Source organism: Zingiber officinale, chromosome 2A (assembly GCF_018446385.1).
Source record: "Zingiber officinale cultivar Zhangliang chromosome 2A, Zo_v1.1, whole genome shotgun sequence".
Classification (NCBI taxonomy): domain Eukaryota; kingdom Viridiplantae; phylum Streptophyta; class Magnoliopsida; order Zingiberales; family Zingiberaceae; genus Zingiber; species Zingiber officinale.
Genome location: NC_055988.1, coordinates 6,428,217 through 6,441,166, shown reverse-complemented (window position 1 = coordinate 6,441,166; position 12,950 = coordinate 6,428,217). Strand labels below are relative to the sequence as shown.

Here is a 12,950-nt window from a genome sequence, read left to right as displayed (position 1 = left end):
GTGTTGAATAAGGACGGAGCTAGGAATTCCATATCGAGGAGGTGAAAGATATGTGTAGCTCCTTCCCTGACGGTGAGTTAGGAATTAGGCCTAGTTAAGGAAAGCGCTCTAACTATCATTTCACTTTTACTTTAGCTGCCACACCATCTGTCATCTGTGGAGATCATAATACTTCATATCAATCAGAAACGGTGAAACATGAACTAGCACATGCCGATAGATGCAAAGCAGGTTATTATGGTTAAAAAAATATTTATTTATGTTTATCTGATATATTCAATTTATTAATTAATATTTATAAATATATATTATAAATAAATTATTCATAAATGCGTTAATTCTATCCTTGCCGAATGCCGGACCAGTCAAGGTAAAATTTGCTCAAGAGGAACTTTTTGCTACTTGTTGTAATGGATGTCGAGTGAAATGGTTTATGTGGCACTCGACAACCTTAGACATCATGGGCCAAGGAAAAGTGGTGGTGCTGAAGATGACTTCGGGCAAGGATCTTCCTATGAACAATGTGTTGTATGTGTATGATCGAAAAGAATTTAGATATCTCCACAATAGGATGATATTGTCCACTTTGGGCCTAGACCCTCATGGCTTTGCTCTTGGACTCTCTCTAAAAGGCCTCATTCCAATGGAGATATCTTTTCTCTTATAAACCCATGATCTTTCCCATGTGTTTTCAATATGGGACTATGTTTGCAACCTTGCAACCCCAACAATCCCCCCTCAAACAAAGGACCATAGGCTTCCCACGTCCGATCCTTGACCGACCAGGTCTTCCTGCCCCTCGGTCCACCCGACCTACTATGACTTCATTGCCTAGTCACAACTAGGACTTCTTGCCTGGTATCTGGTCCTCTTGATCCGAACATAGGAGCCCCCACTTTCTTTGTTCGAGGTCAATATTGTACCCACATGGCTCAATCAGACCATAACTCTTGTGCACAGTTGGCGGTTAAAACTTTTGGCATCCCGAGCTCTGATACCAATTGTAGGATCGAAAAGATGAGCTTATTTTGATGTGATCAAATAAGTGAAGTTAGGTCATGTTGTGTTTAACCTTGTGTCTAAGTGTGCAGGAGTTTAGGAGCACAGAAAGTCGAGCAAAAGACGCAGCTAGTGAGAAGGACAGCACGGGAGAGAGCCGACGCGCTCGGTGCGTTTGAGGGATGAGGTGCTACGGAAGAGTACGCGGGCGGACGAAAAGGAGGCGCGTGATGTTTCCGAGGGACAAGAATCCGATATGGAAGGTTGCTCGAGAAGGACGGAAGTTGGGTTCAGATAAACCCTATTTTGGATGACCGAAATCATCCAAGCGAGCGGAGCCGGAGCAGAAGATCCGGACTGAGGCGAGCAGCACCGGAGCAGAGGGCCCAAATCAGAAAAAGTCAACCTTGTTGAGTTTTAAGGTTCGGGCGCTCAGAACCCATTTTTATCCACTTTCGACGTGGATGTTGACCGTTGCGTTGGGGATAAAATTCTATCCCCTTCCAGGCGCCCTGACCAAGACTATAAATACAACCTTGGTCCAGAAGCTAATGACAATAAGCATTTTTGCAAACAACACTTGTACACGCTTTAGTTTCTATTTAGCTTCTCATTTTCTGTGCTTCATTGTTGTAAAGAGGCTTCTCCGTATGAAGGAGATCTTTAGTATGCGTTCACTTCCTTGGATTAACAACCTCCCCGGTTATAACCAAGTAAATACTCCGAGCCTCTGTCTTTCAGTTTATTTCTTATTTTATTTAATGCAAGTGTTCTTTTAAGTCCGAGAAGGGTTCGCTTGTTTGATTTTATGCAGGGTTATTCAACCCCCCTTCTTGTCGGCCAATGGATCCTATCACAACAGTGTGTTCAGTTTTTTGTGCATGAATCACAAATACCGAAGATAACAAGAACTCGATAATAAAATCGAGAAATACCTAGTTCTTTGAGCATGTATTTTCGTATAAGACCCGAAAGGATGCTAGCTCCTCAAAGCGGGAATATGAAACACAAGGTGAAGAAGATGATGAATAACTAGTGAAGGTTGAGCTTAGAAGGAGCAAAAGAGCTCGGGTAGAGAAATCCTATGGATCGGATTTTATTACTTTCATGTTGGAAAGTGACTCCCGAAATTACTCAAAAGATGTAAGCTCTTCTGATGGACCTCGCTAGAGAGAGGTAATTGCATATGAGATAGACTCTATCTTATAAAATAACACTTGAAAATTTGTAGATCTTCCTCCTGGAAGTAAACCACTAGGTTGCAAGTGGATCTTCGAGAAGAAGATAAAGTCAGATGACACAATTGATAAGTATAAGGTCAGATTAGTAATCAAAGGATATTGACAACAAGAAGGCTTTGATTACTTCGATATGTATTCTACGGTGTCGATGATAACTTTCATTAGAGTATTGTTGACTATTGTCGCTCTAGGAAATCTTGAAATACATTAGATGAATGTAAAGATAGCCTTTCTAAACAGGGATTTAGAAGAAGAAATCTACATGGAGCAACCTAAAGGGTTTTCTGTGCCATGAGAGAAAAATAAGATTTATAGATTGGTAAAGTCATTATATAGCTTGAAACAAGCAGTAAAGCAGTGACATGAAAAATTTGATAATACTATAAAAGAATGTGGATTCAAGATTAATGAAAACAACAGAGAATGACTATGTCATTTTGTGCCTATATTTAGATGACATACTTATCATTGAGAGTAATAATAAGATAGTCAAATCCACTAAAGATATGTTGAACTCAAGATTTGATATGAAAGATATGGGTCTAGCTGATGTGATTCTAGGAACTAAAATTCTTAGAACAACAGAAGAACTTGTTCTTAATCAGTCCCATTACATGGACAAGATTCTTGATAAATTCACCAAGGGTGATACTATGTTGGCACGAATATCGATAGATATGAGACAACATTTATTGAAAAATCAAGATGAAAGTATATTTCAGATAGAGTACTCTCGAATGATTGGAAGTCTAATATACTTGGTGAAAGTATATTTCATTCATGTAGGGGATTGTTGGATATATATGAATGGAGAAGAGGTGGAAGAGGAAAGAAGCTCCATTATGAATGAGACTTTAGTCCCACATTAGGAGTTTTAAGGCATTTTTGTTGGTTTATATTAATTCACATGATTTGATGACGTGAATAAATGCATAGGGAGAGACTCTCTCTCACGCGTGGGTGCGCAGGGGGTACAAATCTGGGCCTAGATTGCATAGAACCAAGTTGACTCATGTGAGAACACGACCTGCGCATGCCGAATGCTAGACCAACTGGGGTAAAATTTGCCCAAGTGGAGCAACCAATATTTTACCACATAAACCTTTTTGCTGCTTGTGTAACGGAAGCATTAAAGAAAGAGTAATGCAACCAAAAGGTTACATGCTTAAAAAGTTGAAACTCTCCACCTGCATACCCCTTCTCCTCTGCCGTGCATCTCTTGCTCGGCGGAGTGCCTATGATAGCAGTCAAGTACCTTTCAGTTCGCCGTGACCATTAGTACTTGGTGGAAATCATGATTCACCGTTGTACCCTAAGAAACAAACTAGTCTAGGAAACCTCGAAGCATAGCATGAGGTGGGGCAAATCTGTTTCAAGGAAACTGCTTATCATGGGCCTCGGTTCACATGTGCGTCCGCTCGCATCGCTCACCCGGTTGCAGTGCCCGCTCGACCTCATCGCCTGCCCGACCGCATCGCCTGCCCAGCCTCATAGCCCGTTCGGCTGCTCTACTCGGTGAAATTCCGCTTGGCTGAATCCTTCTCTCGATGAAATTTTGGCCGGCCTCTGCATTTGCTCGGTCGATAACTTGGTTGGCCTTTTCGTTCGATCGGCTGCACGCTCGCTCAACCGATCACTTGGTCGGCCTTTTTCGTCCGGTCGGTTCCACGCCCGTTCGATTGCTCATTCGATCGACCGCTCATTCGCTCGACCGTTCGCTCGCTCGGCCTCTTTGTCTGCTCGGTCGTAAGCCCGTCCGCTCACACGCCTGCCCGCTCGCTCGGTCTGCTCGGACGATCATTCGCTCAGCCGCTCGATCGCTCGACCCTCTGCCCGCTCGACCATTTAGCTTGCTCAGATACTGTGCAGTCTGCGTTCAACATTTGACAGAAACCAACCCCCGTTGACAACCTGAGATTATCTACTCAGTCTTCTCGATAGATAAGTGAATTTAGTTCAGTGTAATTTAATTCAGCTAATATCTAATAAATCTCCGACAACTAATTATTTCCTCCGACAGAATCTCTCATTCCTTAACCACCAATATGTCCTTAATTTGGGTTCAAATGACCCCTTCTTTAGGAGTTTATCTATTCATAATGACCTAGGGTCCTTATATATCTTCAAAATTGTTCTTGCTTGGTGAGATTGCTCCACAATCTCGTTTAAAGTTTTTCTTTTCCAATGGTCTCACCAAAGTTTAGAATATATTTATCTGAACTTGGAAGTTCCCAATCAATAGGCCACAACTTCCTACCTCAGATTAAAAGGAGTGGCCCTTTCCCCTACTATTAGGGGCCACTCTGAGAGGTGAAATAAGCTAGGGAAGAAAAGTGAAAAGGATAGGATTTTTTTTCTTCCAATTTATAATTTAACATGACAATTTAATGTAATCTTTCCCTTTAATCCTGGTTTAGAATCGGTCATGATGAAATAATTCGTCATGGCCGGAGTTTAGTACCTAAATAAATTTAAAAAAAAACTGTTTAATTACATAGATTATTATGCTTGCTGAATTTCCTTGCCAATTGCATGAACAATAATTAGAAAAACATTACTCCATCCTCTTCCTTCCCTCCCTCCCGATCTGCTTCGATCCTAGAAAATGACTGGGAATGTTGCCTAGCTAGGGAAGCTTTTCTCAAGGCATATTTTCTTCCATTACCTCCCCTCCAAAGGAAATTGGCCCTCAGATTCAAATTTATCATAAGAGAAAATTATGTTTTTAGTCTTATAATTTATATTTTTTTTCAATTTTAATCCTGTTATGAATCAATTTATATTTTTAAGTACTTTAGCATGTAATATTTTTCAATTTAAATTATTTTTCTTCTAAAATTAAAATTTTTCAACGGAAATTGATGAGTTATAAATTGAATTTGAGGATTTTGATTTTTTATGACCCATGTGCTTTTTATATTACAATCACAAATTAGATATTTTCCGTTGAAAAATTTTAATTTTAGAGGAAAAAAAATTGAAATTGAAAAATATTACAAGTTACAGGATTAAGAATATAAATTAACTCATAATAGGACTAAAATTGAAAAAGATGTAAGTTACAGAACTGAAAATATAATTTTCTCTTATCATAATTATTTCTTTGAGGAAAAATGAACCTTACTTAGTTAAGGCAAGGAACACGAACATCCAATCAAATTTGAATATAGCTAGAGTTGTTGGTATACGAAGTCAATCGATTTTGTATATTTAATCTGAACCAAACATTCATTATTATTCCCAATGATGGGAGGGATTCATTGTAAACTCCGTCATAAAGAGGCCAATATTGAATTATCATGACTGTCTTTTATTATCTGTTGAGATATCATCAGGTCTAGAATAATTATAATCATTCTTTAAGTTGTTCTTGGTGTAAGGCTTCATGTATACGTAAGTGTTTTCTTCCTTATAAATATGAAGACTTTACTGTCAGTGCTACTGTGGGCTATTTATGTATTTGTGCTGCAGGAAATAGTCTTATTGTCACTACAGACCAATTTCAATGAGATCTATCTACAGGTTGACTGGTCTCAGGGAAACTTCAAATCAATTAAATTTCTAGACTGAAACAAACTCAATTTAGTTCGATTTAAACAAGATTTAGGAATAGCGTATAAATAGGTGGGAAAAATTCAACTGATCTCAATTTGTTTTCTACATTCTGGGAAGCCATCTCCATTTCATGCAAACGGTTTCAAATTGGCAAATGATGCAATGAGGTCAAATTTAAATTTTGATTTTGATAAAAGTGATGAGATGATTAACTTTACCACTGCTTGAATGGAAAAAACTTTTGGTCATTTTTCCTTAGCATGGACTCGAGTAACAGCTGATTTGCATGTAGTTTCATTGTTTGCAGATGATACAAATTAGGACTGCCTAACAAGAAGGGATGAGCCATTGGAATTATTATTCCTCTTAATTTTGCCATCAATTTTTTCTCTTCGTTTCTTTATTTTTTTCATCCTGACATCATAGTGATTTCTCAGTGTTTAGGTCTTAATCCTCTGCTTTTCTAACTAGTAGGATTTGTGCCTGAAGAAATCCTTTTTCAGTTTGTCTTGGTTCATGGTTCGTGTCTTCTTCGCTCCATAAATTCAAACACAGGGACAGATGTGATGTGATGGACACGAAATATAGGTCTTCTCCATTTGTTTCTTTTTTCCTGTTACATATTTTACTATCTCACATCTATGTCAATCCATCTCCATTAACCCATCAGTCATAAAGTTTCTGCCACAATGGAGTCCAATCCAAATCCAATGAAAAAAAGATTTGTATAGGATCGCATGGAATGACACTCTTCTCGTCCTCTCTTGTCTCATCCATGCATGAATGATCTGATAGCATGTTGGCCATGGAGGCTCAACATTTTTGCAACTCTCAAGATCATCAAACTGATGTTTGGTCTTCTATAAAGAAACACCTATTAGTTCTTCTGAACTCAAATTTACGGCTTCCTGAAGACCATTGCATGATTTTGGCAAAACTGTTTTGCGCATCTTATTAACTTTGCAGGTCCTAAATTTTTAGCTACATGACAAAGAAAAAACACAAAAAGAAAGCAGAGCTCTGGAGAAGCTTTTTTGCGCTGATAGCTCTCTCTCTCTTTCTTCCCACACCACTGCTAAATCCTGTGATTACAGGACAGGCGAGAATGTCGCAGAGGCATGAACAAGCTTGAACTTTAGAGTGGGCCCCCACCATCCAGTCATTAGCCTTGGCATTCATGTTATCTCCTTTTGAACTTGTTCCAACTGCAGGAACCTGCCCTTGGCTGCTTTGGAAATTTAATATGCATCCTTAGTTGCTTTTTTATGAAAAGATTAGAGACAAGTCTTAATCTGCACACACGACTGAACCCTCGTTGGATGTTGACTGCTCATGAACAGTGACAGATTGTTTTAGGGTGGTAAAAGCACTAACCGACATCTGATTCTGTACAGGGTTAGTTCAGAGGGAGAATTAATTGGGACCTTCAATAGGGAGCAGAATGAGAGTTGTGCCATGTGACCAAGCTACAGGTCCTCCTCCTCCTACACTCTCTCTCTCTACTTTTTTTTTCAGCTGTTTTGATGCTTGTTTAGTTCCCGTCGAGGGGCTCTTTACCCAGCTTTCCCTTTTAGGCCTTCGCACACTTTGTTTGGCAATTAGCTTGGATTTTGTTCGGATCTTGTGTTTCGTTCCCTCGTGAAAGATAGAACCAGCATTTAAGTCCTTTGTCACTGAGCTTCTGCATTGCTTCAGAAGGCTTGAATGGAATGAGCTTTTGCTTTATTTCTCTTAAACTTTTTTCTTCCTTTTACCATGTCAGTCCATATACCGCAATGTTTATTTGCCTGTCCTGGTCTTTAGTTTTTACTGTGCCGCAATAAGGCACAAAGTTAGTATCTAGCTTTGCTAGATTTTCTTTAAGTTTGGAACTAAACATTCTTATACTCAACACACTAAGAACTTTTGCTTAACAACATATACAAAGTACCATACGTGACAAAAAAAAGCCACATAATAGATCTAAATAAGTTTCCCACTTTTGTTATTGTTATTGTTATGAAAATTAGTATCTAGCACTTTGCATGTTCTTGCATTAGATACTCACGTGCCTTATTGTAGCTGACCTGACCATAAGCAGACAAACGTGGCCCTTATTTAAGCATTTTGGACTCTGACAAGGGACAGCAAAATGCTCAGTTTGTTAATTCTTTTTTTAAAATTGTGTTAAATGAGTTTTGATTCTAGCAGAAAGAATCATTTATGAGGCATACAATTAAATTATATCTGTGGACGAGTCGATAACTTAGCATATAGCATGATGCACATTCTGCTGATTGCTTAAGTCTCTCTATCGGTCTGTCTTTTTATATAGACCCAACTTTTTTTTTACATGCAAACAAGAGAGCAGCTGGTGATGCATTGAATGATAATGTCATAGGTGGCAGTATGGAAGTCCTGGGCCCTCGTATGTCCATGCACACGTCTGATATCAATGCCATCTCTGCAGTCACAACACCAACATATCTGCTCAGTATTAGAGGGGACAGATGAGCTCGGCCTTTCCCTCCTCTCTACACATGCCCTTGCTCTTCACAAGACAGCCCTATCACAATGCCTGCCAATTACGTTATGGACTTGATGCTAGCTACTGCTGCTGCTTCTGCCTGAGACCTTCTAGTGCTCAGAGAAGGCAGCAACCCTATTTTGTGCACCATTTCGATATGCAGCGTTAGGAATGAGTGACATGAGAGTTTCTTTTTGAGTATCTGGAGATTGTTTAATCGGCCTCTGCAGGATCTAAGTCAAGTCCGGTTTTGTAACAACATTGCGATCGTTGACTCGGGAAGACCTTCAAGAATGTCGCACTGTACGCCGGCATAATGAGCATTAACTGAAACATTGAACGAGGGGGCAGAATCGTTTGACCCGATCGAACGAGTCCCTTCTTCCTCAGCTCCTAGTTGCTGAAAGAGACCTCCTAGTTGCTGGTCTCGATCATCATTACACCAATCAATTTATTTCTCTGAGGGAGTTTCGAGCGTGCTTACTTTTATAATTAATCGCAACCTATGGACTGGACGACGTTTTCCATTCTCTTTCTTGAATCACCTCTTTGTCCGGGCAGATCTTTTGGTGATCTGCTGAGGTGCTTAAAGGAGGAAAATCCTTTTTGATGCATGCACTTTGAATTCGCAAAATAGCAGTACAGAGAGCTCAATAGAGCTGGGGCGAAGTGACATGTTTGGAGTCCTTCCTCTCCGTCTCTCTCTCGTGGCTACAGAAGCAGAGCAAGAGCGGCAAAAAGCAAAACCCCAGTTTAATTTTCTGTGTTTCCCAAAGCTCGTAGCTTAGGCATGGCAGGCTCCGACGTGCCTCTCCTCGGAAAACCAAAGCCCCCTTCCTTAAGCAGAGATTTCAGCAGGGTGTTAAGAAAGGGAGAGAGAGAGAGAGAAAGGGGAAAGGAAGAAAAGGTAAAGCAATGGTCCTCAGAACACAGATCCCTATGAGGAACACCGGAATTTATCCGCCATTTGCTCGTTGGACTCATTCTTTTTGCTTATTTTAAGACCCTCCCTGCTTCCCTGCTATCACTTCTACTTGTCTCGGCCATGGAGCTTCTTAACTTAGCTTGGAGTCGGGTGATTACGCTGTGTACTGCTCGATGATTGAGTTGCCTCGCCCCTGGTGCAATCGAAGAAGATGAAGTCCATATACAGCACGAACACGAGCAACGACTGCGGTGCTTGGTTGGGCTTCTCTCTTTCCCCTCAAATGGAGGCAGCTACTGCTGCGGATCAATCTCGCTCGGCTCCTGGTAGCTTCTTCATCTCTCCTCCACTAACGAGCTCTGGTTTCATGTATGGCGTCAGCGAGAATGGAGGAGGAGGAGGAGGAGGACACGACTATTCTCAGTTAGCCTCCATTCCACTCAAGTCCAGTGGGTCATTTTGCCTCATGGAAGCCCTCGCCAGATCACAACAAGGTCTGTCTCAAAAATCTGGCTCCTCTTTCTTTATTTAGCTTCATTCCACAAGGATCTGAAAGGCCAAGGTGCCACCTTCCTTTTTCATGGATCGTTGCATTCATGCGAATGAAGCAATGGCGGCATCATCTCCGTCTCCCAAGCTCGAGGACTTCTTAGGCTGTGGTCCAGACATGGGGACCCATCAGTACGGGGGCAGCAATGGCAGAAGCAGGGGGGCAGCGATGGCTTTAAGTTTGGACTGCACCGCGTACCACCGGCACAAAGCAGAGGCAGACGGCAGCGGAGGAGGTCGTCACTCCCACCCCCACCCTCCCTCGGACATCATCCACGGCCACTTGCCGCCCTTCCAAGACGGCATTTTTTCTCTGCTCACCAACCACGAGATGTATCAGCCGCCGCTTGCCGAGGAAGCCTCCGGCAGGATCAAAGATTTGGTTCACGGCGGTGTAATGATGGGCTACGGAGACTTGCAATCCCTGAGCTTGTCCATGAGCCCTGTTTCGCAGTCAAGCTGCGTCACCGCTCCGCAACATGCCTCTCCGGCCACTGCCGGCGAGTACGCCATCTCCGAACCTTGTAAAAAGCGAGAGTCTATAGGAGGCGGCCGGAAGCAGCCTGTTCATCGCAAGTCGATTGACACATTCGGGCAGCGGACGTCCCAGTACAGGGGCGTCACAAGGTCAGTGCCCAAGCTTTCATTCTCTGTTCTTCTTGATCGATATTCATGGCTATGAACGGTGAACTTGCCACAGGCACCGGTGGACTGGCAGATACGAAGCTCATCTCTGGGATAATACTTGCAAGAAGGAAGGTCAAACCAGGAAAGGGAGGCAAGGTCAGTTCACACATCCAAACACCTTGTTATTTCTATTCCACAATCTAACTGTTGATTTCTTGGTTGGGCATGCTTCCGTTAATGGCGAACTTGTCGGAACCAGTTTACTTGGGTAAGCTCCCATCACTCATTCTCTACCATTTCAAGAGATCAAGTCTCTATTCTATTCATCCTTTCGATCCTTGTGTATCGCAGGGGGTTACGACATGGAAGAGAAAGCTGCAAGAGCCTATGACTTGGCTGCGTTGAAGTACTGGGGAGTAAACACGCACATCAACTTCCAGGTAAGCCGTCGAAGATTCGCCCCAAAAAACACATGTTTCAGTGTGATGACCGATCGATGATTTGGATCAGCTGGAAGATTACCGAAACGAGATTGAAGAAATGAAGAACATGACGAGGCAGGAATACGTTGCTCACCTAAGAAGGTCGAAACTCGAAACCCTCTGTTTCTTAATTCCAACATGATCTACAATGTGAACTTCTCTCCTTCACAGGAAAAGCAGCGGCTTTTCGCGAGGAGCATCGATGTACCGTGGCGTGACTAGGTCTGTTGTTTTCTATCTCCTTGATTGTGTTTCTTGTTTTAAAGACACTCGTGGAGATTTCTGCAGGCATCACCAGCATGGAAGGTGGCAGGCTCGAATCGGAAGGGTTTCAGGGAACAAGGATCTTTACCTTGGAACCTTCAGTAAGTTCATGTTGTTGATCGATCTTGATCTTGATCTTTAAATCGAAAAGTCGAAGCAAAAGCTAACATTCTTCCTCTTCTTAAGGTACTCAAGAGGAGGCAGCTGAAGCATATGACATTGCCGCGATCAAGTTCCGCGGTTTGAATGCTGTTACCAACTTCGACATCTCAAGGTACGATGTGGAGAAGATCTTGTCGAGCGGCACCCTTCTGGCCGGCGAACTTGCAAAAAGAAACAAGAGCGTGGAGCGCCGGAGTGCAGCTCCGGTAGCTCAGAGTGGCAGCAACCAAGAGCTCAATTTGAATGCCGGAAACAACAACACGAGTAGCTCCGAGTACCAAAATGATGAGCCCTTTGCAAACCATCTTCACAGCCTAGTCGGAGGAGGCATGGACGGTAGCTCGATGCAAAGTATCGGCGATGATTCGGGGAATTCAGGGAACCTGAGCACTGTAATAGGAATGCATTCGCTGTCGCTGATTACCGACTTGAGCAACTCTCGAGAAGGGAGTCCTGATAGGGCCGACATCTCCATGTTCTTTGCCAAGACCCCGCCGAAGCTCAGTCCTAGTCCGGTGAACTCATGGATGCCGGCTACCCAGCTAAGGCCGGGACTGTCCTTCGATCACCTCCCAATGTTTGCCGCTTGGGCAGACGCCTGAGCCCCTTCCATGCCTTGCAAGAGCAGCAGCAGTAGCACCAAACATTAGTTAGTAATCAAGCTTGTTTGTAGTTAAGGGAATGGCATCATTCCCTGAGACCTGGCCTCTGTTCTTCTCTTGTGGCTCACAGAGTGTTTTTTTTTTTTTGATCTATTTCTTTTGGGCCACTTGGGCAAGGATTTTGCACTACAGGGGCTTTGGAGCTGGTAGATTAGCTACTGCATTGTTTAGTGCTAGTGAATTTCTAACCTTATTATTGCTCAATCCTTTTTACATTTGGCGTGTGCTATGGTTCTTCCATATTTGTCTTTCATTATTATTTAGGGTTTAGGGTTTATGCTTTACAAACTTGCTAATGGTTAGAGTTTTATCTATTGGTGTGGGAAGCATCGAATCTGGATTTTGATTATGTCTAAAGGATCCAAAGTTAAGTCGTCTTGTGATTTAAGAAGATTGATTGAGCTTGCATGAAAGTTCTAAGATGTTTTAGGCAAAAGTTTTAGTGGATTTTAAACAGGTGGAAAATCTTAGAGGGCGGTAATCCTAGGTCCTAGGAAGTGGTAACCCTAGGTGATAAAAAGTGTTAACTGCGGTTAGGTAGGTGGAGAATTTTAGAGGGCAGTAATCCTAGACGGAAAGTCTTGACAGGTCGATCGTTTCAGGCAAAATTCTAGAGTTGAAGACTCAAGTTGAAAGTCCTGGTGATCGCGGACTAGGTGGAAAATTGAACGGGTCGTGGAGTTGGCGTTCAATAGAAAGTCTTGAAGCATCGGACGTTGAGTAAAAGTTCAGTCGGTCTAGAGAATTGGTCTGACAACAGATAATCTCTCTTGAGAGGAGTAAGTGAGGACGCGTTCCTTGGTGACGAATTAGTAGGCGTCGGTTCGACCTAGAATTTCCGGAGAAAATCCGAAGTCAGAACCGGGCAATCTAAAGGCAGTCAAAGTTATTTATTTACATAGTATCTGCTATGTGTTAACTCTGTTTTGTAGGAAGACTAATGATTCTGCAGGTTGATGTTTGATCGAGATCGATCAA

At 42.2% G+C, this 12,950-nt stretch overlaps 1 protein-coding gene across 1 annotated transcript; it reads left to right on the top strand.

Annotated features, from left to right (window-relative positions):
- The first annotated feature begins 8,346 nt into the window (after positions 1-8,346).
- On the top strand, positions 8,347-12,185 carry LOC122040631 (AP2-like ethylene-responsive transcription factor ANT). Its single transcript, XM_042600017.1, has 9 exons — positions 8,347-9,720; positions 9,835-10,402; positions 10,476-10,558; positions 10,662-10,670; positions 10,754-10,842; positions 10,913-10,986; positions 11,056-11,106; positions 11,173-11,249; positions 11,335-12,185. The coding sequence occupies exons 1-9, from the start codon at positions 9,438-9,440 to the stop codon at positions 11,910-11,912; spliced, it is 1,812 nt and encodes a 603-aa protein (XP_042455951.1). The 5' UTR covers positions 8,347-9,437; the 3' UTR covers positions 11,913-12,185.
- The last annotated feature ends 765 nt before the right edge of the window (positions 12,186-12,950 follow it).

Excerpts from the sequence above, each read along its gene's own strand:
- LOC122040631 (XM_042600017.1), top strand. The coding sequence starts at position 9,438 with ATGAAGTCCATATACAGCACGAACACGAGCAACGACTGCGGTGCTTGG. Across the intron at positions 9,721-9,834 it reads CCTCGCCAGATCACAACAAG|CAATGGCGGCATCATCTCCG; the intron begins GTCTGTCTCAAA and ends ATGCGAATGAAG. Across the intron at positions 11,107-11,172 it reads ATGTACCGTGGCGTGACTAG|GCATCACCAGCATGGAAGGT; the intron begins GTCTGTTGTTTT and ends AGATTTCTGCAG.